The sequence below is a fragment of the Neolamprologus brichardi genome, chromosome 1 (assembly GCF_056152115.1).
Source record: "Neolamprologus brichardi isolate AB-2024 chromosome 1, ASM5615211v1, whole genome shotgun sequence".
In the NCBI taxonomy this organism is placed as follows: domain Eukaryota; kingdom Metazoa; phylum Chordata; class Actinopteri; order Cichliformes; family Cichlidae; genus Neolamprologus; species Neolamprologus brichardi.
In genome coordinates this window covers 28,874,784-28,889,761 of record NC_142104.1, presented here as the reverse complement: position 1 = coordinate 28,889,761, position 14,978 = coordinate 28,874,784, and the positions used below count along the sequence as shown (strand labels likewise).

Genomic DNA, 14,978 nt, shown 5'->3' with positions numbered 1-14,978 from the left:
GTGGTCAGGAATTTTGGATTTGACTCTTTATATGGAAACTAATAAAACCACCCTTCATTAACATACAGAAATCTGTTTTTACCTCGTCCTTCTCCAGCAGGATGAGTCGAACAACCACGATGTTGATTGCATTCCCAATACTGGCGTCTCTGTAGAGACCTGCAACCTGGAAGAAAACTTCTTTTAACACTAAATTAAAATCAGGGCAATGGCTAGAAAAATAAACTTGACTGCTGGATTTTCATTTATTAAACACATTTATGCTCAAACTGACACCCGAGCTAAAGTATCAGCCTAGACCTTTTCAGTTAATAATTTGCAGTTTTCAAATCTTCATTGTCAACATGAATTATCATTTGCATTTTACAAATATTTATTTTTTTAGAAACCTTTTTCCCAGCCTTTCAATGTTTTTCTATGCGTGAGTCATGATCTGAATTTTCAAAGGGAGTCTGTGAGCAGGGACCTGTACAGCTTTTTAATACTTTTAACCTCTTAACATCAAAGCTTTCAAATCTATTTATTACAGCTAGTCTCTTTAACTATCAAAAGCCTAAGTACCCGGGTATTTAAAAAGAAATAATTATAGCCTGTAATTATGCACATTTAAAGCAAAACACATCAGTAGTGGTATGCACACAAACAGCAACACAACATCTGATGTAATTTTTCACCTTTGGGTTTCTGGTTTGCACTCAGGAAATCTAGAGGATGTAAAAAGTATGACTCTAAACTCTTTACTTTTCAAATATGGTTCCCTTGAGCACTTTGTCACAAGGTTATTTATGTCTAAAGTACCAAAATTTAAAGAGTTAGTCAGTAGCTTTAACAGTGGCACAGTCACCATGCAGCAAAAAGGCTCTGGGTTGGGGTAAAGGTTTGATGTAAATAAAGTGCTTTTAGTGCAAAAATAAAGAGCTGGATGAATGCATTAGTCAGTGTTCTTGTGGCCTAAAGATCTCTGAGTGCAAGTAGAAAAGCTGTACAGTGGGGCAAAAAAGTATTTAGTCAGCCACCGATTGTGCAAGTTCCCCCCCTTAAAATGATGACAGAGGTCAGTAATTTGCACCAGAGGTACACTTCAACTGTGAGAGACAGAATGTGAAAAAAAAATCCATGAATTCACATGGTAGGATTTGTAAAGAATTTATTCGTAAATCAGGGTGGAAAATAAGTATTTGGTCACCTCAAACAAGGAAAATCCCTGGCTCTCACAGACCTGTAACGTCTTCTGTAAGAAGCTTTTCTGTCCCCCACTCGTTACCTGTATGAATGGCACCTGTTTGACCTCATCATCTGTATAAAAGACACCTGTCCACAGCCTCAACCAGTCAGACTCCAAACTCCGCCATGGCCAAGACCAAAGAGCTTTCGAAGGACACCAGGAAAAGAATTGTAGACCTGCACCAGACTGGGAAGAGTGAATCTACAATAGGCAAGCAGCTTGGTGTGAAAAAAATCAACTGTGGGAGCAATCATCAGAAAATGGAAGACATACAAGACCACTAAAAATCTCCCTCGATCTGGGGCTCCACGCAAGATCTCATCCCGTGGGGTCAAAATGATCATGAGAACGGTGAGCAAAGATCCCAGAACCACACGGGGGGACCTGGTGAATGACCTGCAGAGAGCTGGGACCAAAGTAACAAAGGTCACCATCAGTAACACACTACAACGGCAGGGAATCAAATCCCGCAGTGCCAGACGTGTTCCGCTGCTGAAGCCAGTGCATGTCCAGGCCCGTCTGAAGTTTGCCAGAGAGCACATGGATGATACAGCAGAGGATTGGGAGAATGTCATGTGGTCAGATGAAACCAAAGTAGAACTTTTTGGTATAAACTCAACTCGTCGTGTTTGGAGGAAGAAGAATACTGAGTTGCATCCCAAGAACACCATACCTACTGTGAAGCATGGGGGTGGAAACATCATGCTATGGGGCTGTTTTTCTGCCAAGGGGACAGGACGACTGATCCGTGTTAAGGACAGAATGAATGGGGCCAAGTATCGTGAGATTTTGAGCCAAAACCTCCTTCCATCAGTGAGAACTTTGAAGATGAAACGAGGCTGGGTCTTCCAACATGACAATGATCCAAAACACACCGCCCGGGCAACAAAGGAGTGGCTCTGTAAGAAGCATTTGAAAGTCCTGGAGTGGCCTAGCCAGTCTCCAGACCTCAACCCCATAGAAAAACTGTGGCGGGAGTTGAAAGTCCGTGTTGCTCGGCGACAGCCCCAAAACATCACTGCTCTTGAGAAGATCTGCATGGAGGAATGGGCCAAAATACCAGCTACTGTGTGTGCAAACCTGGTAAAGACCTATAGTAAACGTTTGACCTCTGTTATTGCCAACAAAGGTTATGTTACAAAGTATTGAGGTGTATTTTTGTTATTGACCAAATACTTATTTTCCACCCTGATTTACGAATAAATTCTTTACAAATCCTACCATGTGAATTCATGGATTTTTTTTTCACATTCTGTCTCTCACAGTTGAAGTGTACCTCTGGTGCAAATTACTGACCTCTGTCATCATTTTAAGTGGGGGAACTTGCACAATCGGTGGCTGACTAAATACTTTTTTGCCCCACTGTATATAAATGCTAGCCTGTTTTCCATTTCCACGAGGAAATCCTTTACAAAGGGCAGAAAGCAGCATGAGGTTAATTACTACAGAACAGGGAGATCAATTGATTCGTGAAATCTGAAGTGAGAAGCGTGAAAGGAAATCACCTCAGATCTTTGTTGGTCAGTTGATTTGAGAAACCAGAAATGAGAAGCATGAAAGAAAGGCCTGAGAGGTGGAAGGAACTCGCTGGGATATAAAACTCTAACCATCACTATCAACAGAGACTGATAGAGCAGCAGGTTTCAATGCATTTTTCAAGCATGAAAAGCTGCTTACAACAGGTTGGGATTATTGCTTTAGCATTAAAAAGAAAGTGTGCTTCAGACAGTATGATTTTCGGGATGTAGTACAAGTCTGGAACTGGGGTGTCTGAATTTGACCATTTGTTTCCTAACTTAGCAGCAGGTTTGTTTTGCAGAGGTGAAGCAGGAATTCAACTCTTCCCTCTATATTGCCTTATTTTCTTCCTCACATACAGCACCATGAATGCCTCTGAGAGGAGACCATTAAAACACACGATCGTGGTTTGTACAAAAATCACATTCTGCCCCTGTTTACAAAAAGGTCAACCTTTCTCCTGCCTTTGACTACCTCTCTTCTGAACAGCTATAAACAAGCATTCTGTAACTATGATTGTTTATTGGATGCGGTTCGTTCCACTGCTACACTGATCCAGGCTGCGAAAGTCATTGTAATTCAGATGGAAGTTCATTTTAAAGGATGGTTTTCTAGCAGTTTTACAGATAAACCTCGAAATATGCTGTTGATTATGGGAAGCATTTACGTTTGAGCAAACATACTTAAAAAACCTCATTTTATAATGTACTTTATTTTATACTTTCACCCCAGTTTAAATCCATTGGTGTGTTTTTTCGTACATAAATTGTGTATTCATAGTTCATACTATGTGAATCTCCAGTTTTTCTAAACCAAGAAATGCCTCGTTTAAAGTGTATTTCACTGCCGAATAACTCCGGCACCGATAAAAGACTTCATTCATCAAAAATTCTTTTTATAACCTCACTGTTGTGTCATTCACAGATATTTTCAGAGCATATAACAAACAACAGCAACATTTTTGTTAAACAACCTTATCATCATTTCATATCATCTTTATCCACTTTTTCCTACTCTGTAACTTGTGAGTACAAACAAAGCTGTGGCTTTTTAAAGCTCGTGCATTTTTCTCCACAACAATGTGCTGTTGTTGTAACACGTTTCCCCTCGGCCCACAGAGTGCTGTGCTAATGTTTCGCTCGACTGTTAGCTCAAAGTGATACGAGGGTGTCATCCTTGTGAATACACAATGATTTTCCATTCGATTGGCTGCGCTGTGGGTTATGTTTTTTTCATAAATCCTTACTCTGTGTGCACAGAAAACAGCAGAAGACAGAAAACACGAGCCTCTTGCATGGTTGACAATTTCAAGACATCGCTGGTGAGGAGACAATGGAGCAACTGGCGGATGAGGAAGATGATGACATTGTTTGAACGGTTCGTTTCCCTTGAAGCTCTGCAAGCTTGTTTTTGCAAAACTGAATTGTTTGGGCGTTTAAAGTTCAAAGCTATGTAAGCTGCTATGTAACACTGTAAAGAAATTTAAAAAAGAACCGCAGGAGGATGTGGAGAATAATAGCTGCTTCCTCCTTGTATTACTGTGTGCTAGGTCAGTATATCTGTGTCCTTTTCTGTCAGTGAATTGCATTTCCTGATATTATGTCCTCTGATAGAACTTTCAGGTGCTGCGGTCTGAGTCAACATGGCACTAATTTGGAAAACTCCCTCATGCGCTACTCAGTAATAGTGAAGTCACTTTACTAGACCCATGAATACGATATAGGAATAACATTGATTGCAGAGTTGTGGCGTGACATGGTTGGAAAAAAAGGGGAGAAAAAAAAAACTTTTTATCATGATGCTTTAAAGAAAATCTGAAAATTTTCAATCAAAATGCGCCAGATATTCATCCTTCAACTCTACATTAAAATAAATTCTAAAACTATTCCTCTATGTGCTAATATTAGTTTAAATCTATCAAAACATTTGTCCAATAGTGCCTCCACAGTGTAGCGGTTAACACATTCCCTGGAGACACAAATCCCCCTTTGGGTGAGATAAAATGGCCTAGTTGCGTCCTCCCTACTTACATATTTTTATAGATAGTCCCCCATTTTCAGAGGTACAAAATGAATTGGTCGATTTATTGACAAGCAGTATTTGGTAGGACTGGGCGATATATTGAGTTTTTAAATATATCGATATATTTTTTTACGAGATATGAGATGTGACAATACCGTTTATATTGATACAGTATATGTTACATTATAATTATACTTGCGGAGCCGCAAGTTTGCCTCTCTTTTGTCCACTTTTGTCTCTACGCAATGTTACTCTGCCTCGCCTCTCCTTCACTGAACACAACTCCCCCTCCCCCATCGCTTGCAGGCAACGACAAGATGGAAAAGGCAGCTATCAAAGAGGATCTGGTCGGTAAAAAGAAAACATTTGGAGATTACTATTTTAGTGCTGGTAGCGTTAATTTAATTAAAATGATGTTAACGCCATAACTACATTAACGCGGCAAATCTCTGTTAACGAGTTACCGCAGATCGCCCCGTTCGTGGGGCTGGACGGCTTCAACGCGTTAATGAGCTAACCGCGCTAACCCGTTGGCGCCATGCAGCTTCACTTACGGGGGCTGCACGACCTAAAATCCTTTCAGTTTCTCAAAAATCGACAGTGCGCCTTTTGTATGAATTCTGGTTTTGCTAACTGACCGCGAACCGATTTTATGTGGTACACGGCGCTCAGCAATTTGTCAAAAAATGTTTTAGGACGAGTTTTGTAAGCTACAAAGCTGCACCGCTTGATGGATTGTCAGAGCATTACGGCTACGGTAGTCAGAAGCCTTGCGGAGTGATACGTACTGTGCTTCAACGTAATATTACCGTACTGTGTAATATTATAAGGACCACAAATGGCACCTGTTAAGAGACAAAGTTACGAAGCGGATTTCAAACTTAAGGCTGTCAGTCATGCAGTAGAACTTGAGAACAGAGCAGCTGCGAAATCTGTCTTTGTTACTATGCTCAGCGTCTTTTAGTTTACATTTTGACTGCACGATTCAGCCAAAGAATATCGAGATATGAATTTTGGGTCATATTGCCCAGTCCTAGTATTTGGTAACTTATCACTGGAACTCTCCATAGGAGGTCCAAAAAGATGTAAACACAAGTGAAGAAGACAAAGTAACTGTATTAGAGTGAGAAATCTTTTGAGGAAAAAAGGAGTGAACGTGTCAACCAGCTCAGCAACACCAAAAGACCTGAAAGACCACATGATCGAATACTTCAGTCTCTGATTAAGAAAATCCCTTCACAACGTCTAGCCAAGGCAGGAACACTCTCAAAGAGAAAGGTGTATCATTAGCAAAGCCTACAATCAATGGAACCAGTGAAACAGAGTCAATAGTTTTTATTGATGACGTGACTGCTGAAGGAAGAAGCAGGATGAATTATTTAGAGGCAAGAGTTTCTCTTTTTAGATTCAGCCAAATATGATGAGGTGTTGCTTTACAGTGGAAATGGATAATGACATAGAAGTAAGCTGCCAAAGATACCCAAGAGTCAGGGACTGTCTGTGACACAGATTTTGAGTTTATTTTTGTATTTGTAATTTCTTATGTTTGTATTTGTGATTTCTTATGTTTGTATTTGTGATTTCTTATGTTTGTATTTGTGATTTCTTATGTTTGTATTTGTGATTTCTTATGTTTGTATTTGTGATTGAAAGGATGTTAAGTTCTAGTATTATTATCAGTTTGCCTTGAGTTTTAAGTCTAGTTTAGGTTCTTCTATGTCTCCCTAGTTATGAGTCTTTTCTCAGTGTTTTACTTTCAGTTATGTCTGTGTGTTTGTCTCTGCGTGTTCTAATTGTCCGGCTGGTGTTTTCATGTCTACACCTGTCCATGTTTTATTTTGAAAAGTCTGGTGTGTCCGTGTTTAATGTGTTTAGTTTTTCTTCCCCTGTGGCGTCATTATGTTTATTCCGGTCAGCTGTTTCCCCATGTGTTTCCACTTGCCCTGATCACCTCCTGTGTGTATTTAGTCTGTGTGTTTTCATTCAGTCTTTGTCAGGTCGTCTGTTTTCCTTCCCTCCACATCACATCAAGTTTCATGTACTTCATGATTCTGCTCAGGTTGTGTTCATGTTTCATGTTCTTGTTTCTTCATCATAGTTTCTTGCACATTCCTGGTCAGAATCATGTTCATGCCTGTTCATAGTTACCACAGTTTAGTTTTTAGTTTAGTTTTCAACCCTGCTGTTCGCCTTTTGCTTTATTTTTGTAGTCATGTCTAACCTGCTGTAATAAACGCCTCGCTTTTTGTTTAAACCCAGTTTGGTTTCCTTCCGTGTCCGCGGTTGGATCCTCCTTCTCACTCCCACCAAGAGCCTCTCAAGGCAAGTGAATGGTCTATTATCCAATAGCCAAGTCAGTCACCTGATAATAGTGACTGACTTGTAACGTAATAGTACTGTTAATATTGAATACTTACAATATTCATGACAGCAAGTATGTAGCTTTCCACAGCTTTGCTCCCATGATAGTCCACCATTTTGGGGTCAGCCACCACCAGCGTTTCCACCCATTTCTCTTTGCTGACAGAGCGTTGACGAATTCTTCTCCTCCTTCTCTGCTGCCTGCGCTCCCAACGCTCCCGCTGTCTCTCAATGTCTTTAAAGCTTTGATGATAATCTGCAGAAGGGAAATATAAATAGATATTAAAATCTTTCACACTGACACACAACAACAAAATGACTTGTCACATGTAGTACACAGTGGTGTTAAACAAATCTTTGCCCTTGGTCATCCTCTTCAGTAATCTCTAGCTGATCTTTCTGAGTATTTTCTGATCATGTCTTTATTGGATTAGACAAAAACACATATAATAGATATACACATGCATACTAGGAAAATGCTTAGCACTTGGGCAGCAACCTCCAAGCACACACAGACATACGGATGACAAACACAGCATACAAATGAACACAAGTGAAGCGAGCTCAGAGAAAAGGTCACGAGTTGTTTGTTTGCACAATAAAGGCCACTCTGTTTGTCAGCTGCAAAAAAGTCAATGTTTCATCCTCCTTATTATATTGTCAAAAACTTTAACATTTACGTACTCTGGGACAGGAAGCACAGTGGGCAGACCAACAGCAGACACACACACATTACTGTGGCTATGATGAAGCTGAAATATCAGCTTCAGAAATTAATGAGAATTACTGGATACACCTCAGTTCACAGACCACTCCTAATGATACTAAGGCTTACAGGGTGACTCAGATCATTCTGTAGTGTTATTTATCAATCAGTTTAAACTGACATGGATGCAATGGTTAGGATTTTGTGCTGCGAAAGCCAAAAAAAAAAGTCTGATCTAAGGGTGCAGTGAAGCCTGGAGTATGTAAAATGTAATGTAGCAGTTTACGCATTAGCCAATTCAATTCAGTTTTTTTATAAAGCAGCAAATCACGACAACAGTCATCTCAAGGCACTTATAAATAAAGATAAAGACCCTACAAAGACCCTACAACAATACAGAGAAAACCTCAACAATCGGATGACCGGCTATGACCAAGCACTCCCCCCCCCCTCCCTGTGACTGGTAGGGGGTGAGGGCAGGGAGACAGAACAAAAGACATGTTATGGAAGAGCGCCAGAGATTAATAACAGCTAGTGATTAAATGCAAAGTGGTGTATAATCACATATTGATTGAGAAAAGGTGAGTGATGGTGCTGTCCCCAACGACATCTAGATGAGTTGGATAGAGATGAGTCTGCTGTCAGATGCTGAACGAAGATCATGACATCAAGGAAGACCCAACAAGCGAAAGACTCTTAGTCCTGATTTCAAGAGGACACAAATCCTTTGTTTGCATCAAACATCAAAATGTGCCAAATAGGGAACAATCTGCTGTAGTGAGCTCTTTGAACAAGTAAGCAGCTGAAAATGGCTTGAGCAGTTGTTCTCAAACCAAGAAGCTAAAAAAGTCTTCAATTCAAAACATGACCCTATCATGGTTATATGTATATAAATGTACATATAACCGTCATAAGGTAAGCAACGAAACTAAGTTGAAGGCTTGGTGAAATAATAAGGCATTTCCCCCTACATAAATCATCTTCATTCAAGTTACTCTCAGTTCATATTTGTGGTTCACACACCCTCCCAGTTTATGAACCACAGCCACACAGAAAGAAAAATCTCTAGGATTGGCTGACATATAGCGATACAGTGATTAAGTGCACACTTTAAACACAGGCCTAGAGGGGACGCGCTTAATGATTTGAAAATTCTGATATTACAGAAACTGCTTAAATCAACGTTCAGACCTCATCAGTCTGTTCAGCAAGCTGAAAAAAATAACAATACAAATGCTAAATGTGTATTTAATCAATTAAAACCATAAACAAGCTTCTTTGTCCTTGAAAATGCGTCTGTGCTATCATTCTTTAGAAATCAAAACAAGTAATTTACTTTGCAATTTGGAAGATGCAATGAAGTTCATGTATTTCAAAGCAAGTAATAAGCTAATAATACATCTTTCCAAATACAAAAAACTGAGCTTGATTGGTGTTTAAAGTAGTGTTTAAAGTAGTATTTAGGCACAACTATAACTAAGTTGTGCCTAAGTACAACTTAGTTATAGTTGTATATTTGATATTTTGTTGTTAAGCTGATTCTGAAAGCAAAACCTCAAATCCTCTGGGACATCTATTTTTTTTCCAGGCCCAATTAATTCAACTCAGAATTTTAAGCAGCTGGTTTACAAACGTCTGCATTTCAGTGGCTTTATTCTTCTAACCTCGGCAGATTATTACCAGGAGACAAATGAAAGACAAGAGATTACTTATAATCTTCATTCTCATCATTCAGTGTTTAGTAGCTAATGAGTTATCAGTATTTTGACTTTTAAATTAAGCATTTTCATTGAACAAGTAAAGAGATTTAAGGCCTTAAGATATGCAAATATAGTACTTATCTCCACTGCTGCTACAAGAAAACAAAAACTGGCACATCACCCTGACCTTAATCACACTGGGAGCTGTTGGTATTTTGCGGTTTCTGTATTTGCAAGAAAAAAATAATGTACTGACGCAGTATGAGGGCTTACATTTTAGCCACAAATGTTGTCTTTACAGTACGAACATTGATCATTTAGTTTTCAAACTGCCTCCTCCTGCTGCACGCCACACACAGCGACCTACTCGAATGGGGGAGACATGATAAGATGATGGAGGTCAGCTGCGTGGGTCAGGCTCCCCTGGCACCACACTCTGAGCCCACTGCTCCTCGCCTTCCCTGCAGCTGAGCCACAACCCACACCCTGTCACACTCATTTTTAAGATATTAACAGATATTAGCTTTGCCTTAACTACAGAAAAAAATATTTCGGTAATGCATCCGTTTACGTGTTTCCATGAATGCTCAATCATTCAGGGAAGGAAGCACCGGAAAGTTAATGGTGTTCATCTGGATCCAGATGAACACCATTAACTTTCTGGTGCATCTGTTTGTACTACAAATCGTTAGTTTGACTTCCTGTTTAAAAAAAAAAGGTATAATTTCTATGCTGTGCCTTCTTTGCTAATGTAAGTAAATGTGCACGATTTACCTTTGATTCCACAGGTACCGTTGAAAGGTCGTTTCCCTGAGATGGGCTGTATGACTGGGCTCCAGGAGGGAGGAGACACATGCCGTTTGTAGATGGCATGGGCCTGTGGTGCTGATGTTTCATCACTTGATGTCTCCAGAGGCTGAATAAAGAACTCTTCATCAGACAACTTGAAGAGTCCCGTCTAAAGAAACAAAGAGCTGTAAGTCAGTTCTTCAAATCTCTTTAAACTATTTTAACTGTTGCCAAAGAGCGAACTGCTGAAATGTTGAGAAACAGAAAAAAAAAATGAATTCTTCAAAGGCACTTTTAAACAAAACATTGCTCTTGATTTGATCTTCTGTTGTCAAAGATACAGTATGTAATGGGTAGGCAAGACATCACACAACTGCATACAACATTAATTAGTAAGTTAATCCACGTTTTTGACATGAAAATTGATCAGAAGCATTTTTATATATTATGCTCTGCAATAAGGCGTTTTCTCTCACGGTGCCATATTTAATGATCTTACTTTAATAAACTTACATCATCTTACACCATAAACAACTGAAGATGTCCGCTTTTGAGTATTTTGATTGGAGAATTACAAAAAAGTGGAGACACTCTGTTTGCAGAGTATTTAAAATCTACATGTAGCCAGCAACATCTTTAAAAAAAACAAAATGTTGCAACAAGAGGATTTCTTTTTACCATGCCAGGTGTTTGGAAACTGAGATCAGCTGATCTAGTTCTCTAGAAATTGAATTATTCTTTTTCTTGTTCCAGCTACTCCACACCTTCTTTGTCTATTTTTCCCCCATTTCATAATGTATCAAATGTTTGCAGTGGGAACAAAATCTGGGCTGCAGGTTGGCCAAGCAGCACTCTTTAACTATACAGTCTGTTACTTTATGTGCTGCAAGTGTTCAATCCAAGTCCATAATTTTTATGGTAGTAAAATTATGCATTTGCAATTTTAAAGGCAAACTGGCCCCAGAGTATACTCCACCTCTGACCCACTAACAGCTGAGAGGCTCCAGCCTGGCACAACCCTGAACTGAACAAGCAGTTAAGAAAATACAACCTGAATAAACGCGCTAAGTGGTACTTTCTAAAACTGTAAATATTTAATATTATTAAATACAAATATTATTATTAATATATATAAACATTACATACAGTACTGAAGACTAGTGAATAAAAATGCACAAGCACGTGAAAACACATCGAGTAAGCTCCCACTGAAACAGCAAAAACAGCCCCAAGTCATAATTTTTCTGTCGTACGACTGGGCCGGGGGAAAGATCAAATGTCTTTTAAGCAACTGCATAGTAAATCAGGCAGGCACTAGGCCAAAACCAAATTCCCCTAGGCCCCCTGTTGACCATCGCTGTCTTATATTTCATTCTTATCCACCCTCTGCTCCAGTTAATCCCTTTTTCATCTTACACAGTGTCCAAGTGAAGCTCAGGCAGGAGGGCTGGCCGTTATATCCGAAGTCCACACACTAAAAGCTGAGCAGCAAAAATAGTTTTCATCCCATCTCCAAAAAAAAAATACAATATCAAAGATATACTGGCTTTAAAGGTTGGCTGTTGGTTGGTGCTGACATTTCCCAAAATGCTGCATCATTCCAATTTAGAATCAAGTGTACTGACTCAGGTAACAGGTTGAGTAAATAACACAGAACCTTCAAATGTAACATTTGAAATGTAAAATAAGCCATTAAACACGTCAGTTAATCAGAATCAGAATACTTTATTAATCCCGAAGGAAATTAAAAACATCTAACATGTTCTTGTTTTAATCTGTCTCTTGTCTTAGTAAATGCAATCACAGCTCACTGGATAACAATTTCAGTGCTCACTGGACCAATGCAGTAAATCAGGGGTGAAATGAAATCCAGTCATTAAAGTATTTCTATTGTAACCGAGTTTCATTTGGAAATCTGCACAATTTTCAAATACCTGCATACCATTTAAGCTGTTTTAGCCTGACCACGGTGGAGGTGCGTATGGAAGCTGATCTACAACTTCGGCCCAGCTCCTTTTCTTTCTCTCTGACTCAGTTGGTGTTATTTGTCTTGTGTACTATGTTAAGTGTGGGAGGCTCTTTCTCCAGCTTCAAGGAAATGCACGGATGCAAGAACAATAGTCATGCTGGGAAATATAAATATTGTGGTTGGAATAATCTTTTGTGATTTCGTATTTGGGAGGGAAACTTACACACATAGTTAACATATAACTATGTAATATATTTCAGTAAGAAAGGGAGGCTTGTTGATCTGAAGTTGTGAGTCATTTGGGAAGTGTTGCAGTCTGTCAACATGATAGAGTCACAACCACAGGAAGAAACCGTCCTGAAACTACAGGTTTCTGGCTGTGATCTAAAACATGAGGACTTATGGGACTCCTTTGCAAGATGCTCTTTTGTGCAGCACTTCAGATTTGAAAGTGAAGAATAATCTGCAGACAGTCAAAGAAGATGACGCACGTAAAATCGACTCTATCAACGTTAAAGATGTGTAACTGAATTTTCTATCAAAGTTTCTTCATCTGTAATATCAGCCAGCTTTGAAAAACGAAAAAAGGATCACATTGGAAACATGTTTTACTTTCATCAATATCCTTTGTTCTTATAAAGCAAACTGTCCTAATAAGTGCCTTCAATATTCAAAATACTCTTAATCTCATCACTGTCTGTGTTTTACCAAAAGCAGACAGGCTGAGCTCTGGCAAGTGAACCAAGCTGAGGTGCTGGCAGAAGTTGACTTGCTGCTTTGCACCACAATAATTAGTTACCTGCATAGACGGTGTGCTAAAGATCAGTACTTTGAACCTGCATTCTTTCTTGTGAGTGCCAGCAGTGGGCAGCTCCTCATGTTGTGAAAAAGAAGTCCAGTTGTATAAAAGTCTATGAGAAAACCCCAGTAAACACTTTCCTAATTAAATTATGGCTTCAGTTGTTGGTCTAAAGTTTCACTCATTACAACATGGATGCATTAGTTTTGGAAAGAACGATAAACAGGGCATACTTTAGGGCAGGCCAACCTTATAAATGTCAAGTCGCTATCGTGCGAGTGTGGAGTGTCGCTCAAGTTTTTTCACTCAGAATCACCAGATGTGACATCTGGTTTCAAACAGGATTTCACAAACTAATGTGTGACGTCACTTTGGCTGTGTCAGTCTTTTATATATGGTCTGTGGTTGTCTGCAAAAACCTTTTTACTTTGTTTTATGTTTTGATCAACATGCTGAAGTCTTGAAAAAGACACAGTTATGTATGTGAGTTACCCAAGAAATAAAACTTTCATTTTTACTTACTGTATGGAAATTAGTTTCTTTATCTACAGGGAACCATCAGGAAATAAAAGTGTTTGAATATATACCATCACACTCTTTTGCTTTTCTCAAAGAAAGTTAATTTCACTGGGACATTTAAGAGCATTTCAAGTCAGCTGTACAATTTCTGGACTAAAATGCAATCAAGAAGTCTTTCAAGAACCAGCGGAAGGATGATCGTAATCCAGCTGATCGTGTGTTTTACTTGATGTAAATCAGACAGGCAAATAGCCCAAATCGTGCAAGGAGCGAGGCAGAGCGCTGGCAAAACACCAGCAATGTGGATACCATATGTCTGCTGATGTGTTTCTGACTTAAAAAAAAACAAATGTCAGTAAAGAGTCTACCACCAATTATTAAATAAAATAATTTATTTAGTTTTTTTCTACACTAATTAAATGTTATTATACCACATACCTAACCTTTGACTGATACTAGTGCTGCAAAGCACTGCATTGTAAAATATGCAGTCCCGACAGTAAATAAAGATGTGGAGGAAGATTAGAAGCAAGAGAACATGATTGCTTTTTAAGAGGAACCTGTCTTCTGGGAGGAAAATTTTTCTAATTTTATTGTAATTCAGCCCTGAGCTGAACAACTTCAGCTATACAGGACACACACACACACACACACACACACACACACACACACACACACACACACACACACACACACACACACACACAATCATCTGAACAATAAGACAGCATTTGTGGCTTTTACTATCACACAAATTCTTGTTGTGTCATGTTCAGCAAGAGAACATAATGAACTTCATCCATGTGACCTTAGAGGGCATCTCTATCAATTACACTTGAATATTTAAACCAAAGTGAGTTTACATATGCGTGGGAATTCTGCTAAATAGAGATTATCATCATTGATCATTGACCACTTCATGAGGTGCACCTATTCGACTACTTGTTAATGCCTTTAGGCATGCAGACATGGTCAGGACAGCCTGTTAAGCATCGGAACCATAAAAAAATGCCCTTTAAGTCAGCGGTCTCCAACCTTTATTGCGCCACGGACTGGTTTATGCCCGACAATATTTTCACGGACCGGCCTTTAAGGTGTCGCGGATAAATACAACAAAATAAAACTAGTACCGGTACCGAAAAAAAGAAGATTTATTCATAACACACGTGAAGAGACCAAGGAAAACCGAGAGAAAATAACGCTGAAAACCGATAAAAACCCTGAAAACCATACATTTCACACCTGAGCCTCAACTTTTGCAGCCCGGTACCAAACGACTTACGGACCGGTACCGGTCCAAGGCCCGGGAGTTGGGGACCGCTGCTTTAAGTGACTTTGAACATGATAACTGGTGTCAGACAGGCTCGTCT

At 39.3% G+C, this 14,978-nt stretch overlaps 1 protein-coding gene across 2 annotated transcripts in view; it reads right to left on the bottom strand.

Annotated features, from left to right (window-relative positions):
* The window catches only part of adamts7 (ADAM metallopeptidase with thrombospondin type 1 motif 7), a 71,392-nt gene that overhangs the window by 46,569 nt on the left and 9,845 nt on the right, over window positions 1–14,978 (bottom strand). For both annotated transcript variants that reach the window (XM_087840596.1, XM_087840597.1), the window contains exons 3-5: window positions 10,307–10,490; window positions 7,183–7,382; window positions 83–166 (exon numbers count right to left, since the gene is read on the bottom strand). In XM_087840596.1, coding sequence (XP_087696722.1) covers window positions 83–166; window positions 7,183–7,382; window positions 10,307–10,490 — 468 coding nt within the window. The remainder of the gene's footprint in view (window positions 1–82; window positions 167–7,182; window positions 7,383–10,306; window positions 10,491–14,978) is intronic.